This window comes from Callospermophilus lateralis, chromosome 18 (genome assembly GCF_048772815.1).
Source record: "Callospermophilus lateralis isolate mCalLat2 chromosome 18, mCalLat2.hap1, whole genome shotgun sequence".
In the NCBI taxonomy this organism is placed as follows: Eukaryota; Metazoa; Chordata; class Mammalia; order Rodentia; family Sciuridae; genus Callospermophilus; species Callospermophilus lateralis.
Genome location: NC_135322.1, coordinates 32,399,331 through 32,422,607, shown reverse-complemented (window position 1 = coordinate 32,422,607; position 23,277 = coordinate 32,399,331). Strand labels below are relative to the sequence as shown.

The window sequence follows — 23,277 nt, the reverse complement described above, 5'->3', positions numbered from 1 at the left end:
TACCGAGTATATTTTATCTAAATAGTTCCTAAGCAGAACCTGAAAGAACCAAAGGAAACACTTTCAGTTAAAAATCCAGGGTCACATGTAGAAGACTAATGAGGCAGGACTTCAGCCAGGAGAAGTTTTGCTATAGTTCTAAAGGAAAATTTCTTCTGCAAAGGGAATGATGTGACTTTGATCAATAAGAAGGACCTCTATGTCCACTGTGTGTCCCAGATGCTGGTATTATACATGGAAGGTTAAAGTCACAGCACAGGGAAGGCATTCACCCTTCTAATACTACATCTTTTCCTGACCCCTAGTCTCTACCTCATTCTTGCATGATATGGAACTGATTGCTAATACTGCTCCATATTCTAGGACATTGGAGAAGAAGTCAAATCTCACTTAGCTTTGACTAGCTCGAGAAATGCTGTATTGTAGGAGATTTTACATCCCATGCATTTAACACTATTATCAGTAAGACATATTACCTACCTTCAAGAAACACAAGTCCCAGAAAAAGAGATAAAATGAGGATGAACTACATATTAAATCCATCACTTGGGAGATTCACTATGTATTTGATATAATGTTTTAAAGTGACAAAAGAGCACATGTATGCACATGTGTGCACATGCCTATGTATTTTAGCATTTTACTTGATGTGAAACAATGATGCTACTGTATACAATTACATATCTTCATTTCACAGAGACGTGTGGGAAGTTGTTCTTCAAAAGATTAACAGCAACAATCTCTTGCTCACGGGCATGGGGGGATGTTTTTGTTTTCTTTTCTATAATTTTCTGAACTATTGAAATTTTCTATCATAGTAGTGTATTATTTTTGTAAATAGAAAAAAACTGAAAACAAAATGTATAGGAAAAGATGACTTCCTCTACTTCTTTTATGACATTGCTGATATGCTTGCTGTTGGGCGGGGAGGTGCAGTTGAAAGGCTGGGCTACCAGTCTTTCTACCCTGCAAGAGCCAGAGGTGTTTTGTGTGCCTCAGCTTGGATCAAGGATGACCATCTTCTTGACTCCATGGAGAAGTATGGAGTTAGGTGAGGAATGAAATCCTTGGTCTTTGGGCAGTTTTCCTACACTGGTTTTCAGGGAGTAGAAGAAAGCACATTTTCAGCAACCTACATTTTTAAATACAAACCTCCACAATGATCTGTCTGTACTTTGGCTGGTCAATATTTCCCAACATGTCTTCAACAAGGAGAGAAAAATTCATCTCATACATGGTCATATCTGACAAGGTTGGTTGCTGAAAAAAACGAATCCGCATTAATATGCTGAATGTTATACTCTGGTTCTCATTTAATAAAATAATTTCATTTTCTAATCAATAATCCTTTTCAGTTTTCTATACAACCTTAGAGAGCATTTTCAGCTCTATGACTGAATTTTATATATGTCAGACTACTGAAGCCAACCAGCTGACTATTGTGATAAATTAAGCCTTCCATTTTTAGTAGCTGTCTTCACTATGTTAATGTTTTCAGGGGGAAAGGACTATATTAGAAAGCTACTTGAATATACAGAGGGAACAGCCAAAAATGAGGCAACAAATAGAGTACATATTGCTTTCAGAATTAACACAAGAAGTTATGTTTGCTGTCAGACTTCAGCATGTAAGTCACTTGCTATTGAATTTACATCATTTCTTTGCAGGTTCTCTCTGAGGTGGTGGCATAAAAATGCATATAAATAAGCAAAAACAATATGATGTGCAGAAATGGCAAGGAAATAGAAATAAAGCAAAACTAAATAATTTTCTCTACACTAACCTTTATCTTTTATTTAAAATAAGAATCCCCTACAATATTCTATTCATGTTTCACAAAACAAATGAAAGCAGAAAATAAACTCAAATCCAAATCCAAATATGGGCATGGTGGGTAAACTTCAAAGGATGGGATGGAAGGATCTAAATGTTAGCTGTGTGTGGTACAAAACAGATGGAGTCACTAGAATTATTACCAGAGATGCAGAGAAGATGAGACATACCTATTCACTTCTACCTTAATGATGATTTATAATCAACTTAAACATAGCTTCAGAACATGTGTTTCTACTTGATATTTAACATGGGGCTGAGGGACCCTGATTCTTCTCTTGCAATCAAGTGACAGCAAAATGATTTAGCTGTATATTCAATACATTCATAATACTCTAGAGTCAAAATAATCCAACATATTGTTAATATTTACAAGTAGTATTCAATATTGGAAAAATGAAGCCTGATTACCAAATATAGGTATTATAATTGTTTAGATGTCTAACAATGGGATTAATATGAGTACAGAAGGAAAGGAAGATCTTTTCATGGTTTCACATTAATTTCCCCTTAATGTATCTCATTTAAAAGCCAACTTGGCTACTATGCAACTACAATGAAACACAGAAAAGAGATCATGGAGGTTTTCTTATTTTCTACTCTACTGAAAGGACTCAAGGAAAGTCAGGTAGCAGAGGAGTTAACAGAAAAGGCTCAGAAGTCTGCCTGCCAGTGGTCACACCTCAAGTCAGCTACTTACTAGAGATGTGTGACCTTGGGAAAATCATTTAGCTGTGCTTCAGTTTGCTCATCTGTCAAACTGGAATAATATAATACATTTCTCACAAAATTGTCAGGATAAATGAGCATTTGCAAAGTGTCTGCAACATAAAATATTTAACTTGCACTCATTGTTGTTATTGTTAGCAAACAAAGGATATACTAAACACAAATGATCCAGGCTACCATGAAATCTGTTAAAGTAGTCTAGTAGGGATTGAGACAGGTTGCTGACAACAGGTTGCCATAGTGTACTGCCCAGGTGTGCAGAGAGGAGGCTTAGCAGAAGCAGCAGGATGCCAATAACAAAGACTTTGTCTCTGCTCCCAGGAAACAGTGCTGCCCAGAGCAGCAATCACAGGGCACCTCGGGAAGGGCTGAGACCCTTATATTGGCAATCAAATAAACAAGTCACAGTCCTAAAATAGTATAACAATATTTTTTAAAAAGCTTTTACTCATTTTTTGGAATAAGAAATGTGTGTTCATATAGTTAAAATTTTGAAAGATTAAAAGGGTTTCAGTGCAAAGTATCTCCCTAAACACACAGTTCTACTTCCCAAAGAAAAGAATGCTACCAATTTCTTGTGAGTCCTTCCAGAGTTACCCTAAAATGAGTGTGGGTGTATATTTGAGAAGATTTTTTTTTTTAAAAGAACTACATTATAACTAATTCAATTAAAATTTCAACAGTAAAAATAAATACAATATTTCTGCTTCTGTGTGTAAGAAAAATGATTTAGATGACAGGATAAAGTAAATAAGATAATCATATCAAAGAAGCAGACCAGTATATTAACTTGGGAAACCATATTCAGGAGAGGACATGCATTCATCTGGACCATAGGTAAGTTACAACTCAAGTAAAATAAGTGGTTATCTGTTCAATGACCTAAAAAGTTACTGCATTTTTCACATTCCATGTGATGCCTAAGTAGTGTTTCCTTCTTAGGCCTGTTCTCTTTCAGCCTTTTCAATGTATGCTTTACTGTTTATGAGGTTCCCAGCACAGGCTAACCACCAGTTGGTGGTAATGGGATACTCCTACATAAAATAAAGTCAATACAAGAAACGCTAAGTTCATTATAAGTAATCAAAGGAAGGACAGCTTGCTCAGCAATAGGTTTGGTAATGTGCTATCTCTAAAGTCAGCCTCTTTGAAACAGGAAATATGACAATACAAAAAAATCTTAATTGAATACAACTTCTCAGCAATATATCTATTGGTAAAGAAAACTTTTTTATGATTAGAGGAATACTAAAATTGAAAAACAAAAGTAAATCAGACTGGGTAAAATATTTCCATTCTAGTTGATTAGACTTCCTATTTTCTAATATTGATCCCTCCAGTTATCTGGACATTCCTTCTTTGAAACTAGAACACAGAAAAGTAGAAGTTATTTGCCATGCAGAAAGGGAAAGAATCCTTATTTCTTTATATATCCTTTTTCCTGACAACACAGTGGGGCTTTACCTGTGGCAAATGCTTCCCAGCTACAATGATGCCATTGGGTGTGCGCTCCAAGATCTGCCACACTCGATCATAGAACCCGGGGGGAGTTCTATTCAAAGACCCATCAATCTGACGTCTGTTCAGCCAACACCTGTAGATCAAAGGAAATTGCTTCAAAGTTGAAAAACAAGCTGGTTGTAGAAAGCAGAGCTTTCCATATGGATTAACTGCTTCAATAGGGTGAGCAATAAAAGCCAAAACCCATCAATGATGCATATTTGCCATGTGTTACCGAGGTTAGTAAATATTTCATAGTGATAACAGAGCTTGCAGGAGAGGAGGAAATCTCCAAGATTTTAAAAAATTTAATAGGCAAAATGATATTCTCTAGTAAGCTATGAGATGCTCACTATATTATCAAATGATTTTCTAATACATAAAGCAGCTCCATTTAAAAACACAGCAAAGCAAAGCAAAACAAAATAGTAACAAACACAGGAGCAAGCACTTTCACAATAACTTTATGATTCTCACATAATGCAAAATGTAAACTCCATGAAGGCTGGGAAACATATAACTTGATCATTCCTACACATCTCTCGAAGAACTGTGCTTAATAAACACTTGATAAGCAAATGAATAAAGGATCAAAAATAGTATTATATGCATAATATTATATTCATAATTTAAAATCTTATGAAGGTTTGTTATTTAAATATGGCTAAAATTTCAGTGCTGAGAAACCAGATATAAAATCTACGTGTCATAATAATCAGAATTCAGTGATAAGCTAAAACTCTAGATCTTTTATTTTCATGGATAAGTCTTAAGTCTTAAAGATACAGAATTCATAAGCTTCTAGATGTAGGATTTGTATAATTTCTAAAGAATACACAGTAGTGTATATTCTTTCAAAAGCTGAAGGCAGAAACAGGTGTGTGTGTGTGTGTGTGTGTGTGTATGTGTAATATATATATATATATATATATATATATATATGTGTGTGTGTGTGTGTGTGTGTGTGTGTGTTTTTACATTTGGTATTTAAAAGTCATCAGAGTAAAATGTGTCATCAATTACATGGAAGGTGTGATTGACATTATTTCTAGGTATAAAAGTAGTAATGCAAGGTATAGTAAATAGAAGTGGCTCTTGAAAAAGAGGTCCAGTAAAATTTGATAACTATATAAGTAAGAGAGGCACTGGGGTTTGTTTGAATGTATGAAGTTTCTTTTATTAGACCAGACTTCTTGTATTGCTAGGTTTTCAGTGTTTTGCTAAATTGAAGAAGCCCAAAGGTCTTAGGAGTCTCTTGGTGATGTTTTGCTTCAAATAACCACCCTACACTGCATTTCCCCCCTTATTTCTTCTGTTAACAACAACAAAAAGACATTTTCAGAGTTCTATGAAGTCATGATGAATATTTTAAAAAGGAGAGTTTGCTAGAATATAAAAAGAAATATGAAAATACAATGGAGGTGGAGAATTATTTTAGAAAACTTCTGCTGTATTTTTATTTTGGAAAAATTTTAGACTTAACAGAAGTCATAAAATATTTCATAAAGTTCCTCTATACTCTTCACTTAGCTTACCCTGCTCTAATTACCTTATATAACCACAGTACAATTATTGAAACCAGAAAATGAACAGCAACACAATATTAACTAATCTATGGTACTTACTCAAATTTTTATCATGAATGTTCTTGCTTTGGTCCAGGATCCGATCTGGGACCTCTACATGGCATTTAGTTTCCATGTTCCTCAGGTACTTCTAATTTGTGGCCATATCCCAGCCTACCTGTATCTTTAATGACTTAAGAGGATATACCTCAATTTGGGTTTTTCTGATGTTTTCTTATGAACAGACTGAAATTACTCAATTTTGGAACTAATATTCAGAAGTGATGTTCTGTCCTTTTCAATATATCATAGCAGGAGGTATGTGATATTGGTGTGTCTATTACTGGTGATACATTAATCATTTGGGTGGAGTCCACTGGGTTTCTCTACTTAAAGCCACTGTTTCATTTTTCTTTTAATTAAATATGTAAATTTGCTATTCCCATACTGGTTCTATTCAATGATGATTTTTGCCTAATGATGACTTTGTTTCCATCATTGTAATTAGAATTCTGCTAGAAGGAGGAGTCCCTTCTTTCCCATTTATTTATCATCATGAACTAATGGTTATCTATTCTATGGGTTAAGTCCAACACTATCATTTATTATCTTGCTCCATCTGTCCTAGCTGTGGTGATGGGGGCTCCTTCTTGTTGCTTCCAGTGTCCACCTGACATATTTCTCTTGTATTTTGAGATTTCCTTACTTTCTGGCACAGGATGCTCTAGGCTAATCTTGTATTTTTCCTTCCTGCCCTGGATTCAATCATTTCTCCAAGGAATGCTGTTTCTTTTTATTAAAGAAAGGTACTTAGAAAGTAATATCTGGGATCTGGTTTTGCTCATTACTGTTAGGGTTTCATTTTTTCTAGGTTACCTCAATAGACAGATCTAGGAAGTATATAGATACACATATGCATGTACATATACATATACATATCCACATTTCTTTATCAGTTTGTGTAAAAACCATAATGACTTTGTCACAGATACACATATTTTTATATTACCTTCTTTCTTACACTTACTGACACTATCAATTCCCATTCAACACCTACCCTTCCTTGATTTCTCTATTTGTAACTATTGTTTCTAACAAATCTGGTTCTTATTATTCATAATATATTTACTTGTTTATTCAATCCTAATATATACATAAAGTAATTTCAGAATTGTCAATTCACACATTTGTGAGAAAAAATTATTAACTACATTACAATATTTGGGTGCAGGTTTTTTTTCTTTAGCCTTATAGCATCAAAGCAATATTTTCCAAAAGTACTTAATTATTTTCTTCCTCATTCTCTCAGTTGGTAATAATAATCATTTGTAATATAGTTAGGCACATTTGTTATTGTCTGTATTATATTTTGGATTCATTTCACATCTGGACTAATTTTAATTATTTGTGCTTTGGGTATGTGAAATATTACCATTGTTTAAGTCAGAGTTAAACACAAGGTACACTAAGGGAAGTACTACTCTTTCTCTCATCCTCTACCTACTTTTCCATTTTTATCCTGCTCCTACCCATTCCCTGAAGGTAATCAATCACATTAGTTTCTGATTTATCTTCTCTACCTTTCTTCTGTACAATGGGCAGATACACATTAATTTTTATATTCCCTTCTTTCTTACATGAAGAGTAGTCTATAAATATTCTTTTGTACTTTACTATTCCTATTCAACAATAAATTCTAGAAATCACTCCATCAAGTTCACAGAAACCATATTCATTTTTTTTCATAGGTATGGAGTACTGTTAAATGGACATGCCACAGTTTATTCAAATAATTTCCTATGTGGGTGGGCAGTTATATTATTGGAATTCTAAAATTTTCAATTATTAACAAAGGTAGCAGAATACAACAGTCATTAATATGGTATTATGTAAAAATGTGGATGTGTAACCGATGTGATTCTGCAACTTGTATTTGGGGTAAAAATGGGAGTTCATAACCCACTTGAATCAAATGTATGGAAGATGATATGTCATGAGCTTTGTAATGTTTTGAACAACCAATTGAAAAAAAAAATACTGGATTAACCCATTAATTCCTAAGTTTCCAAATCTGCAAATACTTTTACAAAATTGACAGAGGTACATTAAGATAGGTTGGAAATCACAATCTGGAGCTTATATATCCCTTAGATATATCTTTATTGCTCTTTCTCTCTACATATATATGTTCAAATAGTCTAATTATTCAAATATTTTCTTAAAAGAACAGAACTCTAAAAACATACTATTTATTTCAAATTGACCATAAGTGTTATATTTGTTGCTCAATTTAAGTTCTTTATAAGTGTCCTGTACATAGGATGGACATAAGGGGTTAATGAATAATCTTATGCACATTTTTTTCATACTGTTTGAGGCATGGTTTCATGGTTTCAGAGAGATTCCTAAAATGTTTGCTGTGTCAAAGGACAAGTGCAAATGTAGATTTTTTTTTTTTTAGATGTTGTTAAATTCTCACCCATAAAGGCTGTACCCATCAGTTACATATAAGAGTGCCTGTTTCCCACAGCCTCACCAAATATTTATTACAGTTTTTAACTTCTGCCAGTGTGAAAGATGAAAAATGGTTCAATGTTTTAATTTAAATTGATGTAATTATAAGTTAGTTTTAATATATTCCCCAATACATAAAGGCCATTTTTCATATGTTTTAAATGAATTGACAAGTCTTTTTATTCCCCCATTTTTCTCCTTGGAATTTTGGTTATCTCTCAATTTTTAAGAGTTCATGACTATTCATTTTTTATAGCATATATATTTTTCCATTTTTTCAGCAGTCTTTTGATATTATTTCTTGCCATGGAAAATGTTCTTAATGTTTATATAGTTTTACAATTTTCTTTTTGATGCTCTTGGGTTGAGTCATAGTTAGAAAGTCTTTTCCACACCAAAGTTAAAAAGAAATTTACTGAGGTACTCCTTTAATATTTATATAATTTCCATTTTTACATTTAGATCTCTAATATGTTTGGAGTTGATTACTGTATATGGTAAAAAGTACTTGATTTTACTTTTTGCAAATGACTGTCTAGTTGTCTTAATGTTATTTATTTAAAAAGTTGAGATGTCACATTTATCATGAATTAAAAGTCTAAACTGTACTTGGGGGGGGTCTATTTCTGGACTTTCTATTATCTTCAACAGATCTTTATTTATTTATGTGGTGCTGAGGATTGAACTTAGTGCCCCATGCTTGCGAGCGCTTTACCACAGAGCCACAACACCAGCCCTCTCTTCAACAGATCTATTTGAGCATAAATATATATTTGTTTATAAGCAAATATAAATATACGCTTATATTTCTAAGCATTTAACAATATAACCTTGGAAAATGCTAGGCATTGATATGCTCAATAAATACTTGCCTAAATAATCACTAAAGTTCTTTCTGGAATAAAAAAATGTCTTAAGTCCAATGCAATCCACAAATATTTGTTTTGTTCTTATTCAAAGGCTAGTACAAGTTAAGAACATGAAAGGATTTAGCCCTGAAACTTACAGTCTTTTTAGGAAGACAGAGTTACAGGCAACATTTTTAAGTAATGTTACCAAACCCAATCCCTTCTGCCAAACTGTTGGGAAGAGACACTGAGTGCTATAAAGGTTCAGAAAGGGAATTGACTAAGGTGGTATGAAGTGCTACATTTTGCACAGAATAAAAAAAAATGAGGAAATACTTATACACTATATCCAAAAGAAGTATAAAGTTCAAATCAACACAAATCACTGACTGACATTAGTCTGTTTATCTAATCCATCTCTTAAGGTGGCCTCTGATACTCCGCTGCACTTTCTTTCTTTTTTTTTTTTTAATAGTTTTTTATTTTTCGGTTGACACAACATCTTTATTTTATTTTTATGTGGTGCTGAGGATAGAACCCAGCGCCCCGTGCATGCCAGGCGAGCGCATTACTGCTTGAGCCACATCCAGCTTTCATTATTTTCACATATATCTATCAAATTAAAAACTAGACTATTGCTGTAAATCCAGAGCGTTCTGTATGTAATAAAGGGCCCTTGTTACCTTTCATTCTGTTGAGGCTGGAGAATATCTAATAGAAGTTGTTTAACTTCACTAGGTGACAGCTGATATAAGTCTATGGCTGGCTTGTCCCCACTTCGAATCTGTAGTTCATACTCCATAGCATGGATGATCCACCTAAAACAAAGCAGGGGAAGCAGGAATCAATAACTCTTGAAATAAAATCACCTTGTGCTCCTCTTAGTAATACCCTTAATAGCACTGACCCATTCAAAGGTGAATGAAGAAAAAGCTATTTGAATTTCCTGAACCGTTGATATAATTACTTCCATCAAGATTGTGTGACATGATCAGACTGTTAAAAATGAGGCCTGCTCTTACACATGTAGTTACATTATAAAGCATAAAAAGGGGTTTAAAGTACCTAGGTTCTTACAAAGTAAGATTTTTATCAGTGTAATATGATAGCACACTATACACAAATAGCTACCACATTGCTTTCTTAACACTAGATATATGCAAAACATAAATGGGACATAGTTAATGCATTTTAAGAAACAGGCTGAGATATGCTATTATATAAATATTCTTTCCTGAGGAATTTTAAAAATATAATTTCTTTTACTTTGCAGTTATTCTTTTGGGATAGAAAGGGACAGAGGAGAAATACCTGTCTTTGAAATAAAAGGATGCAATCAGTTTTAACTTATACTACCATATTTGAGAATGTACTTTTACCAATAGATTTCAGAAAAGCTAAAATATTTAATTATTTTATGTGTAATTTTAGTTTTTAATTTGGAATTTTTTTAAAAAAAACATTTCTGCAGTTTCATTTCATTTCTTTTATGTACTATATTCTTATGAAAGAGAACTCAAATAAACTAGTTATGAAAACCAAAGAAACTCTAGAAATAATACTGTGCCTTAGGGAACCAGAATTCTATATACTATTAGGAAAAGCCAGGGAATTACTTTTACACAGCAGATTCCTATGCTTTACCCTTAAATCCTTTGGTGAACAATGAATAACAGGGAATTAATCTGCTTTCCTTTTCCTATTTTGCTTGTCTCACAAAGGTGGGGCCATAAACCAGTCCACCAGGGTAAATGATTATGTATAGCATGAAGATTTAGAGGGGTCAAATTACTGCACACAGATGTAGCATTATCTTTCTCTTAACATATTCCTTGAAAGATAAGCCCATAAGACAGGTATAGTAATGAAAAAAGTTAGGTCCTTCTTTCTGCTAAGGCTGGTTTGAAAAATAATGTTGATGCATACTTATGAGATAACTTTATACCTGGGTGCAGCAGATGGAAGAAAAAAATGTTAAAATGTTCCCAGGTGAGCCAGAGAGGACCTCAACTAGACATATTGCCCTGCCTGCTGGACCAGTTCACAGTGTTTCAGTTCTGTGACTGTTTCAATCTCCACTGCGATAGGTGAAGACAACCCTCTATTCTTCCTATTTTCTTCCCTATTCTTTGTTGTAAAACAGCATTAGACTTGAACTACTAGAATAGCTATTAGACTCTCAGAGGAAGTAAATAATCAAGTGAGCAACACGGTTGAGAAAATCAAAGGCATTTTATCCATTTTTAGGGCTACTAATAAAAAAAGGCATTAAAAAAAAATCCAACTTCTTACCCTCATTTCCATGAACAAGATTTGACAAGTCTAGCATAAAAGTACTTAAATGCAAATATGGGGAAGGGAAGGAAAGAGAAAAGATGTGAAGGGAAGGGGAGGTGGAGAGGAAGGAGGAAAGTCAAAAGAATGAAGGTTATTCTTTGACCAAAGTCCTATAAATCAGTCTGTCTAAAGAATCAGAGATAGGCTGTACTTGCCAATAAGCAAATGAGAAAGTGGCAGATACACCCGACTGACCAATTCAACCTTTATACATATCAAGGTTTGACTCGAGGACAATGAATTCCTTAGGACTGCTAGCAAGGTATAAAAAAGTGGACTAGTCCCAGGAATAAACGTGCCCTTTTAAAAACTCTTGTGAGGTTAGTAAGGATACTGTTTTATGTATTGGCATTTGTCTTTCTGACATGCCTAAATCAAGGAGTGAAATATAAAATAAAGTACATGGAAATCTGACTACTGGTAAACCAGACAGCTGCATTTTCTGAAAAAATGCCATAAAGAATAGCATTGAGGGGCTGGTTGTGGCCCAGCAGTAGAGTGCTTGCCTAGCATGTGCCTGGCCCTGGGCTCTATCCTCAGCACCACATAAAAATAAATAAATAAAATAAAAGGTATTGTGTCCATCTACAACTAAAAATTAAATATTAAAAAAAAAAAAGAATAGCATTCTCCTTGGTAAGAAACAATTTTTGGGCTGGGGTTGTGGCTCAGTGGTAGAGTGCCTGCCTAGCATGTGTGAGGCACTGGGTTCAATTCTCAGCACTGCCTATAAATAAATAAATTAAATAAAGGTCTATCAACAACTAAACAATATATTTTAAAAAGAAAGAATTCTTTAACAATCATTCTGATATTATTTCCATAATAGGAAAGATTTGTGGTTTGTTGTTACACAAGTAAACATTTTACTCCATTCCAACATTTTATTAAGCCATATATTATGAACTAAACTGAGCTCCCCTCCCACTTCAATTCCTGTGTTGAATCTGAACCTCAACAGGAGACAAGGTCATGAGGGTGGGGCCCTTATGACAGGATCAGTAACCAGAGCTCTTTCTCTCTTTACCATGAAAGGAAATAGCAAGAAAGTCTACAAGCCAGGAATACAGTCCTTACCAGAAACCAAATCATTTGGTAGCTTACCCTTGGACTTCCAAGCCTTCAGACTGTGGAAAAAGGAATTTTCTATTGTTGTTGTTGTTTATAGTACTGGGGTTGAACCGGGGGGGGGGGTGTGTGTGTGCCCTACCACTGACCCATATTCCCAACCCTCTTTATTTTTTATTTGAGACAGGGTCTCACTAAGTTACTCTGGATGGCCTGGAACTTGCAATCCTCCTGTCTCAGCCTTCTGAGTAGCAAGATTACAGGCATGTGCAGCTATGCCTGGCTAAATTTCTTTTGTTTAAGCCATTTTATCTATGGTATTTTTTGTTACAGCAGCCCAAGATAACTAATATATAACAAGAGACAGAAAAGTTACAAGGACTTTTTTGCTTGATTCATAGTAATTTGGATAATAATAATAATTAGATGAGGCAAACTGGGCTTCTAGTTTGGAAACTGGAGAACAAATGACTCTACCCTCCATCTAAGCATAACAGCACAGAATTAGGAGAGCTTTTACAATCCCATTTCCTTACCTCGTATTAAACTTTAAGTATCAGAACCACAGTAATGAACTTAGAGTTGTAATTATTTCTTTTTTCCTTTATTTGTATAAGCAGTGTTAAGAGTTGGTACCTTTGACACCAATGGCCTCTAAACACAGAATATGTGATCCATAGATACTATTTGGGCATCAGAGGACAAGATATGTCTGGATCATAATTGCTTACAGAATGTCTTGGCAGTACGAAAAGTAGAGATGAAAAAGGCCTGATAAAATATATCCTCAGGGGTTATCTCCCACTGCAGCTTGACTGACAGACCTGTAGCAGAAAGCAGTTGATTGGAGGTCTTTACAGTAATGGGCCTGTCAGGAACTTGATCTATTTCAACATGAAAGCTGGTGCACAAATCAATAATGAGACAGCAAATCAAATCATTATCAGGCTAGAATACCATTCCTGTGAGCAGGTTAATTTTGTTCACAAGAGTGCCTGAGAGCATAAAGTTGAAGAAATTGCACAGGCAGGATTAACCTTGGAAATAGAGAAGAAACAGTGCTATTGGAGTACAAAGCAGCTGAGGCAGTGGATGATGAAATGCTTTGGGATCATTCCATTGAACACTAAAGGAGAATCAATCATGGTTGAAAGGAGCACATCTTCCACGGTGAACATCTCCTGCGGGAGCACAGGTGGTTTTCAGATATAGGATCCAAAGATAATGGTGGGGGGGTGGGTAGGTAGAGAGAAAGATAGAGATGTGTGTAGGTAGGAATTGTTTCCTCCTATGGATTTTTGAGATTTATGGTACATAAAAAGAAATCTCCAAAGGAACTTTTCTCCAAAATCCTAGAGAGGACCTCAATTTTCAAGTGCCACAGTGATAATGTTCACACTTTAACCTTTGTAAAACATCTTCACATTCCTTACCCAGAATGGTCACAATTCAATGAAGAAGCCAAAGCAGGGGAAGCCTCCCTGTTTTATAGATCAGAGAGATGGAGGGCAGGTTAGGCAATTAAGAACTCTGCAGTCATTCACACTAGTTTTAAAGCCTGATTCTTGATCCTATGACTTGGGCAAGTTACTTAAATTTGCTGAATTTCAAATAGCCTGTCTTAAACTTATCTCATTTTTAAAATTGGTTCTTTTTAGTTACACATGACAGTAGAATTCATTTTGACATAATTATAAAAGCATGGAATATATCTTGTTCTAATTCAATCCCCAGTACCTCTCCTTTCCTTTCCCTTCTCAACCCTCTGCTCCCTTCCCTCTATTGATCTTTCTGGCATTTACCTACAGCTATTTTTAAAAATTAATTTCTTGTGGATATACATATACGTACACAGGAAAGTTACGTAAGATTCATTGCACTGTCTTTCCTTTTCCAAAGCATCCCTACTTCCCTCATTTCATTCCCCTTTGCCTACTCTACTGACAATTTCAAGATATTCCAAAGGGCCAGAAAGTGGGCCCTTAGTAAACATTAAGTCTCTTTCTGTGAGAATACACAAGGATAACTTATTTGCCCCTGATAGTCACAGAAGTTAGTAGCAGAAATGGTAATCAAAGTCAAGTTGTTCTCCTAAATGGCTCAAAGGGCCCAGTGGATGTTGACTAATTTACAACATTTTAGACTGGAACTTGGAACACAGGCATCAATCCTCTAATTACAAAGACGTAGTTCACAGGAAAGTATTACTTCCACTACAAATACTAACTGAAAAAAAATGACAAAAATAAATACTTTTAAACTGCTCTTATACTTTGTTTCCTAAACCAATTTTGATGCAGCAACAAGCAGGAAGACTGATATTTTACAAAAAGGGGTGTGTGTATGTTTGTGTGTGTATGTGTGCGCGCGCACACGCGCACATGTTCAACATGATGAAACTCTCCACTTACTAGTGGTATCAATATTATAAGGAAGTAATGTTGATTTCTTACTAGTGGTAACAACATTACAAGGGAGCAAAAAGCTTGTTCTGTAACTCTCTTTTATCTTATATCTTATATCTCTTGGGGCATATAAGAGAACCTTAAAATTAGTGTCAAGTCATGCCCCAATTTCTTGTTCTCATGTTAAACAAAGATGCAAAATCTTTTTTCTTAGGTTTTTAACCTTATAACCTCAAATAGTCCCTGACTTACAATGGGCTTGACTGACTGGTTTTTCTTTTTTACTTTATGATGATATGAAAGTGATATGTATTTAGAAGAACACACTTCAATTTCTGAAGTGTGATCTTTTTCCAGGTTAGTGATATGTGGCACAATATTCTCTCATGATTCTGGGTAGCAGCAGTGAGCCACAGCTACCAGACAGATAGATGTATTAAGTCTATTTTTTCATGTAATTTTCCAATTTTCAATAGGTTTATTTGAATATACCCCATCATAAGTGGAGGAAAACCTGTATTCAAGTACCATGGTATGACTTACACCATAAAATGCTAAATAGTATTGATCCTAGATTGGAGGACTGACAGATAAAAGACAAAAAACATCAGGGGTCTATGGAACATCACAGTAATTCCATAAATACTTGAATACAACATAGATCATAAGTTAAAATCATGTAGGAGAGACTATAAAGGTCATAAGGTTTTAGAAATAAACAATAAAGCCCTTTTGCATGAGATGGCAATGATACAGATACTTAAGTGAAAACACAGAGTACTTGAGACTGAACACAGGAACTATGGAGTCAGGGTATAAATCCCAGTTCTTCCATTTACTGGTTAGACTAAGAGAGATCTTTTAAGCTCCTGAGTCTCAGATTCTTTACTATAAAGTGGGGGTCCTAAGAATCTACCAAAGTTGTTACAGGATTAAATCAGATAATATATGTGAAAAAAATTTTAGCACCCTACCTAGCATAATAAAAACTCAAAAAATAATATTTGTGGTTATGGTGATGATACAAGAAGGGGAGGATGGTTTACTATAGTTATGTTTAGAGTGCAATGATCATGTACTATTCACACTTGTATACCCTTAGATCTTATGAAGAACATTGTTTAGAGATGTAAGACAACCTGTATTGTACAGATGTGATTTACTGCACCATTCTGTTAATAAGTGAATGGAGAAGAGTGCTACATCCTGATATCTTCTATAGGCATGACTGGAATTTCATATAATTGGTAATTTCCTAAATGACATGGTTAGTTTTTTTTAGTTGTATATGGACACAATATCTTTATTTTATTTATTCATTTTTTTATGTGGTGATGAGGATCAAACCCAGTGCCTCATATGTACAAGGCAAGCGCTCTAGCACTGAACCACCACCCCAGCCCTAAATATTCTTTTATTCTTAATTTCAACATCATGTGGCACAAACCAACTATATTTATCAAAATTAAAAGTCCTTTTTCCTCTCTCTCCAATGAGCACAGAGGCATGGTCTCTTTTGTTTTTCTGAAATTCCCTATCACTACCTCAAGACAAACCATCTCACTCTGCTTATATCCTATATACTAAGCAATCAAATATTTATTGAGCATCTCCAATAAGCTAGATTGCAAGATATGAAATAATATAAGATCTAGTCTCTAGCTTTAGAAGAAGTAAAATTCTTAAATAAATCCTTAAAACATAAGTATCATAGTGAGTAGGAGTTGACCCTGTGAGACCTGTGTAAGAAAGAAATGTACATAATGAGCTGGGCAGGGACACTGTTAATACACTGGGAATATAATATCACAATGCCAGGATGGGTTTCAAGACAGTGAATAATTAATGTTTCACGGAAGTTTGTTCATGAAGTGTTCTGCTATTGTTTTATTTATTTATTTATTTATTTTGATATCAGCGATTGAACCAGGTACACTTAACCACTGAGTTACATCTCCAGCCCTTTTTTATATTTTATTTTTGAGATAGGGTCTTGGTGAGTTGCTTAGGGCTTTGCTAAGTTGCTGAGGCTGTCTTCAAACTCACACTCCTCCTGCCTCATCGCCTCCTGAGCTGCTGGGATTACAGGTATGTGCCACTGCACCTGGCTCTCTTATTTTTAAATACTACCACATGCTGTATCTTGACAACACATAGTTTAAGGTGTATGTTATTTCTCATGGAAGGCACTGAACACATAGAAGAGCAGATACAAAGACAGGAGGAAAATTATATTCAGAATAAACTAAATGCACTAAAAATAACAAATAAAAAATTTAAAAAAGAATAAACTAAATGCATATCCTAGGAAGAGAGAGAAATTAACTTCAGGTCAGATTTGAATTCAAGAAAGGAAATTACATGGGAGTTGTGAAAGAATGAAAGTTGGTCTAGAATAAATACTAAAGGAAAAACTATAAGAGACTGAAAAGACAGTCTTGTAAAATCCTGGGAAATTTAACAATTATTGTAAGGCTTTGTTTAAACTTCTGCAAGGATGGCTGTCATTTGAAGAGACTCTTGATTAGAACATTTATTATGCTTTAGAAAAGTTATAACCTATACTTCTCTATCTATCTTGGAGAAATTCCTGAGTCTATGATAACAGAAGAATCATATTTCTTCTCACTTAGAGTCAACTCAAATGAGAGACACATATCTGTATCCTCATATGTTGTCAGATGTTGGAGTTGAAAATATTAGGGCAGACAGACTGAACAAATCAGGTTATGATTAGAGAGAGAGAGAGAGAGAGAGAGAGAGAGAGAGAATATTTTAATATTTATTTTTTAGTTTTCAGTGGACACAGCATCTTTATTTTATTTGTATGTGGTGCTGAGGATCGAACCCATGCTAGGCGAGTGCGCTACGGCTTGAGCCACATCCCCAGCCCCTGATTCCAAATTCTTACAGTTGAAATACCTCTAAATGTTTGAAAGAAACAATTTTAGGGGATAAAAATGAATGTTAGGGTCTATGCAGATATAGTAATTTATTTTTAATCAAAGAGGAGATAAAGAATGAGAAATTCATGTAAAAAATACTATAGTTGAAGTCAGGCAAATAGTTTAAAAATAATAAGCTAACGAAAAATAATTTAAATAGTACCAAAAAATATAATAGTAGGAATCTCCTAAAGAAAATAACTGACATTTATTTGATATACATTTTTTAGATATTTTTCTATATATACACTTTACACATATATGTATAATATAATTATTATTGTTCTTTTTATTTATTTAGTTTTTTAATATTTATTTTTTAGTATTTGGCGGACACAACATCTTTGTTTGTATGTGGTGCTGAGGATCGAACCCGGGCTGCAGGCATGCCAGGCGAGCACGCTACCGCTTGAGCCACATCCCCAGCCCTTATTGTTCTTTTTAAAGAATTTAAATAATACATTTGCAACTTATCTTTTCATTTAATCTGTCTTGGTCATTTATAAATGCAGCATGTAGAACTTTATCTTATTCCTTGAAATTGCTGCATCTCATTTTACTATATGGCTATAAAATAATTTATTTAAATTCTTTCCTACTGATGAAGTCCTAGGTTGTTCCTAATGTTTCATTATTTCAAAAAGTGCTGAAATTAAGACTGCTATAAAATATGTCTTTATTATTTGTGTATTACTGTAAATTCCTAGGTTAAAAATTAATGAATCAAGAGATATGTAGATATTGCTAAATAAGCAAGGAGATTTTATATGTAATTCTGAAGGAAAAAATGGGTAATCATCTTTCAGAAAGTGCTTCATATTCACATGTAAAACTAAAATTAAGAAATGAAAGGTAAATCAATCCAACAACAATAAACAGAAAAGGAAGAAAGTAACAAGAAATCATGGTAAATAGAAAACAAAATAAAATGCAAAACAAGTAAATACATTTAAAAAATGACATAAATGTCAAATATATATTTCTATTAAAAGATAAAAATATGCATTACCACTACTGAACAGTACACTTAAAGATGGTAAATTTTATGTTTTTCATTATAAAAAAGGCACTCAGACTATCTCAAAAATAAATATGGAAGAAAGAACAACAGAGTAGAGGAAGGGGTTCTGGGGAAGAAAGGAGGGGAAAGAAAGAGGAAGTACTATAGACTGAAATGGAGAAAACTATCTTATATGCATTTATGAATGTCAAGATGGAATCCATTATTAAGTGCACTAATACAAAAAAAACAGCATAAATGTTGAGCATAAATAAATATACACATACACATATAGCTACATACACACAAAATTATAAAAGAACAATGAATGTAGAGATGGAAGATAGGATACCAAGCTAATAATGACAGTTAAAAAAAAAGCAGGCAGTGATATTTGACAAATGTCAAATTATAATGCAGTTGTTATTTTTTATGCATCATTGTTTTATTTAGAAAAAGTCTATATCTTTTACAAACTAAAGGATTTATATATTAGATGATAAGATGAATTTGCCTTAAAGAATTTAAAAGGGGGTTTGGGTGGGGTAGATAGAAGCTGGGTAATATTATGGACATACATGGCTTTATTATATGTCTATATATTTTTGTAGATGTTTGAAATTTTAAACTGTTGAAAAGCAACAAATGATACAAAGGAGGATGTGTTATTAAAAGCAACGAAGTAACATGTACAAAAATAAAATTTTAAAATATATAAAGCAAAGCTGATAAAGATTCTAGGTAGAAACTCAGGAATATATTCTCAAGAGTAATGAGAAATTATGAAGACTTTTTATCAGCAATCATGGATTAAGTAGAACAGAAATAAGATACTAACAATGCAATTATATAGTTAGCAAGCTATGTACACATATTCACATTCATATATATATTTGGATACAATAAACAGAAAATGTATATTCTTTTCAAACATTTTTTGGGAAAACTTCCCTCCTCCAATTGGCCATATGTTAGGTTATTTATATGCTCAGATGTCATCTGACTCTATTACAATTAGGACACATTAACATAATACTTTATGTCATAAAACATATGACAACCTCATAAAGGCTTTATGAAACATATTATCTCATTTCATTCTCACATAAAACAGTGAAGCTGGTATGAAAGTGAGACTAGAGAGGTTTGGCCATTTATCCAAGGATACAGAGTTGATAAATGGCAGTCAGGACTTGAATTTAGATCTGCTGAAAACAGAGCCTGGTTTACTTTACATCAGCCTTCCTCACAAAACTCACTTTTTTGAAAATTTTTTATTTGTTTTTTTAATTAAGATGACAGTAGAATGTATTTTGACATATTATACATACATGGAGTATAACTTTCTTTTCTTGTGGTTGTACATGATGTGGAGCTACACTAGTCATGTCTTTACTATTCCCGTCTCCCCGCTCCCTTCCTTTCAGTCTCCTTTGTCTAATCCAATGAACTTCTATTCTTCCCCCTACCTTCTTATTGTAGGTTAGCATCCACATATTAGAAGATTTGGCCTTTGGATTTTGGGGATTGGCTTATTTCACTTAGCATGATAGTCTACAGTTCCATATTTACTGGCAATGCCATACTTTCATTCTTCTTTATGGTTGAGCAATATTCCATTGTGTGTGTGTGTGTGTGTGTGTGTGTGTGTGTGTATATATATATATATATATATATATATATATATATATATATATCACATTTCTTTATACATACATCTGTTGAAGGGCACCTAGGTTGGTTCCATAGCTTAGTTATTGCCTCACAATATTCTTGATTAAGAAGATTCTAGGTCGTCAGACTCTTACTATCAATTTATTTTCTAAGCTTATGATATTAAAAATTAAGCATTAGATTTTAGTAGAAAGTGGATATAGAATATTCTTAAAAGGATCACATTTTTATCTGAGTGTGTCCTCCTGACACCCACTTTTACCAAAAATCATTTTTCCTTTAAGGCTTACCAACTCCATTATAGGTATTTTTACAATTATTGTGCTTAGTTTTTACATGATGCAGCTATTGAAATCCTTGGAATTTGATTTTACCAGAGAACAGAATTACTTCACTATATCTAATTTGGGAAATAGACAAAATTTTACTATTTATATATTATAAATAAACATGATGATTCTTTTAGGCCCCTGGCATTATTTCTTCATACCACCAGACACTGCCTCCACAGCTTAGGGCAAAAGTGCACTTCCCTAAATACCTACCAGATACCTAGAACATGACTTCATGTGGAAGGCTAAGTCTTTTAGAGGACACCTTGAATAATTCTCTTTATACAAATGCAAAGTGCTTTACTCACCCAATTCGAATTTTTAGCATTCCACGGAATAACTCAGGGTTATTGGATATGATCCAGCCAATATGGATGACCAGTTCTTGCTGAATGACGGCTTCCCTCTCATCATGGGTATTACACTTATAATAGATGATGTTCTTAATCACTCTTGGTGACAAAGGATTAGAGATAACCTCTTCTTCATGCCCAAAGGCACCCAGAGTTACCTACAAGTGGCAGAATTTTATTGTAAAAATTTCCTAGATACTAAAAGATAACAGAAAAAAGTTCAAGGCTCAGATGACTGGCAGGCTGAAATTGCTCTATACAAGCTAGGGAATTAGGCAGAATAACTGTTCCTGCTATTTATTAAAATGGCTTTCAAAGCATGATTCCCACTAGAGTTCATAATGGTTCACAGTCTGGTCTAAAATATAAGGGCAGGTGAGGGTCTCAGAGGAATGAAGGTGAGTGGATATAAATAACTCTTAAGATAAAATTATTTGAAACAACTTTTGTATTAGAAATTCCCCAGAGAAACTGGAATATGTTGAATAGTTTTATTTTACTGCACAGTCTACACAATTTAGTATTTGAGAAATATACTTTTCCATTCTTTTACAGTTTCTCAGGCAGAACCTTTTGCTCTTTAACAACACTGTGACCTTTTCAAAGTCAGGTGTGAGGTCATACAGTTCTTGTGTAGCCCTCACCCTATCTGGCATAATGCTAGGTACCTAATGAGGGTGAAGATCCATGGTGAAAGATCTCTCACCTATGGAAGTGAATGAATGACACTGCCCACAAGTCTGGGGAAGGAAAAAACACAAAGGGAAATGGCAAAGAAAACTCAAAGCAGAAAGTGCTGCTGAAGCGGGAAAAAGAATATTCCAGTTTCCTTCACTCCTCTGCATTCTGCTTCCCAAAGGAGTCTGCAGCCTTTCTTCCTCCTCACCAGTGCTTTCTTTCTTCTGTGTACAGTGCACAATTATAAGATGCAGGAAAAAGAAGAGCATATCAAAGCCCCTGTGTTTTCAGAGATCAGGGGAGAAAGTAAACATGGGGTTTTTGCCCCAATATTGTAATGGAGTGAAATCCAAGAAGTACTTTATCATACCATAGTGATATTAACCAGTTAGTCTGAGTATGATTTATTAAAATGTCACTGTGCAAAGAAGAAAACAGAAGGTGCATCATTGCCTCTGGAAGCAATAATGACTAAATCACTATTTCATTCCACAGAGCTTGAGTGCTTTCTACAAGTGCTTTGTAGAAACAAACTTCAGTTTTCAGGGTAGAATTTCATAAATGAGCTCATACAAACTTTGCTCCACTTTTATTTCTTTTTTGTAAACGTTTATGAGGCAATCAATAAATGGACTTCAGGCACCTGGTCATGAAGCTGAGCTGCTGTCCTTCCATGCTTACCCATTTCTAAAAATGACTATATCCCTGGGAGACTTAATGGTCTGTGGGGCAATGGTCCACTCATAGCCTCAGGGCAGGCTCTGAAACTTCTCAGGTTTCAGGACACAAGCTGCAACTCCCCTCTGGATATTATACACAATGGACATGACTAACCCAAACCCACTTCTCCTCCTAGTGTCAGGTACCAGTAATCTCAAAAATCTTCCAAAACCTTATGAATGCTCATATGTAGTGGAAGTAACTCTATTTTCAGATATACTATAGGGACCCCAAATCAAGGAAAAATAGTTTCCCAAAGACTGCTTAATTTTCTTTCACAGGTGAAATGGTCCAGGGCAAAAATATAATGCTTTGGCTGGAGGTGAGGCTCCTGGCAAGGTAAGGCACTGGATAAGCTACTTCCCGTATCTTGGTCTACTGACAAATGGGTATAAAAGTCTCTTGAATAAATTTGGCAAGCATGGAGAAAACAACATGTGAAAAGTAACTCAACTTTTTCTCAGAAGTTTTAAAATTAATACTATTATTTTTAATTGTTATTAAATTAAAATTGTTACTTAAAATCACAGGAAGAAGTAAAATAGCTTATTATTCTAATATTCTAAAAGCTGGATATCAGTATAAAATAATTTTAATCTTACTTAAGAATCTTGCGTTAAGATCAATGCGTTGTTTCTACTAAAGAGGGTTATAGCATTTCATATTCCTAAAGCATATTATATCCCTAGGTTAGCTATCAGGAAAACACAATAAAGCATATATATTTCTAAAGAGAAAACAAGTAAAAAGATTTTCATTCGAATCAAAGAATGATT

At 34.1% G+C, this 23,277-nt stretch overlaps 1 protein-coding gene across 2 annotated transcripts in view; it reads right to left on the bottom strand.

The window, feature by feature from the left end:
• The window catches only part of Phkb (phosphorylase kinase regulatory subunit beta), a 224,084-nt gene that overhangs the window by 2,487 nt on the left and 198,320 nt on the right, over positions 1-23,277 (bottom strand). For both annotated transcript variants that reach the window (XM_076839471.2, XM_076839472.2), the window contains exons 26-29: positions 21,059-21,261; positions 9,673-9,807; positions 4,027-4,156; positions 1,153-1,260 (exon numbers count right to left, since the gene is read on the bottom strand). In XM_076839471.2, the coding sequence (XP_076695586.1) occupies positions 1,153-1,260; positions 4,027-4,156; positions 9,673-9,807; positions 21,059-21,261 (576 nt within the window). The remainder of the gene's footprint in view (positions 1-1,152; positions 1,261-4,026; positions 4,157-9,672; positions 9,808-21,058; positions 21,262-23,277) is intronic.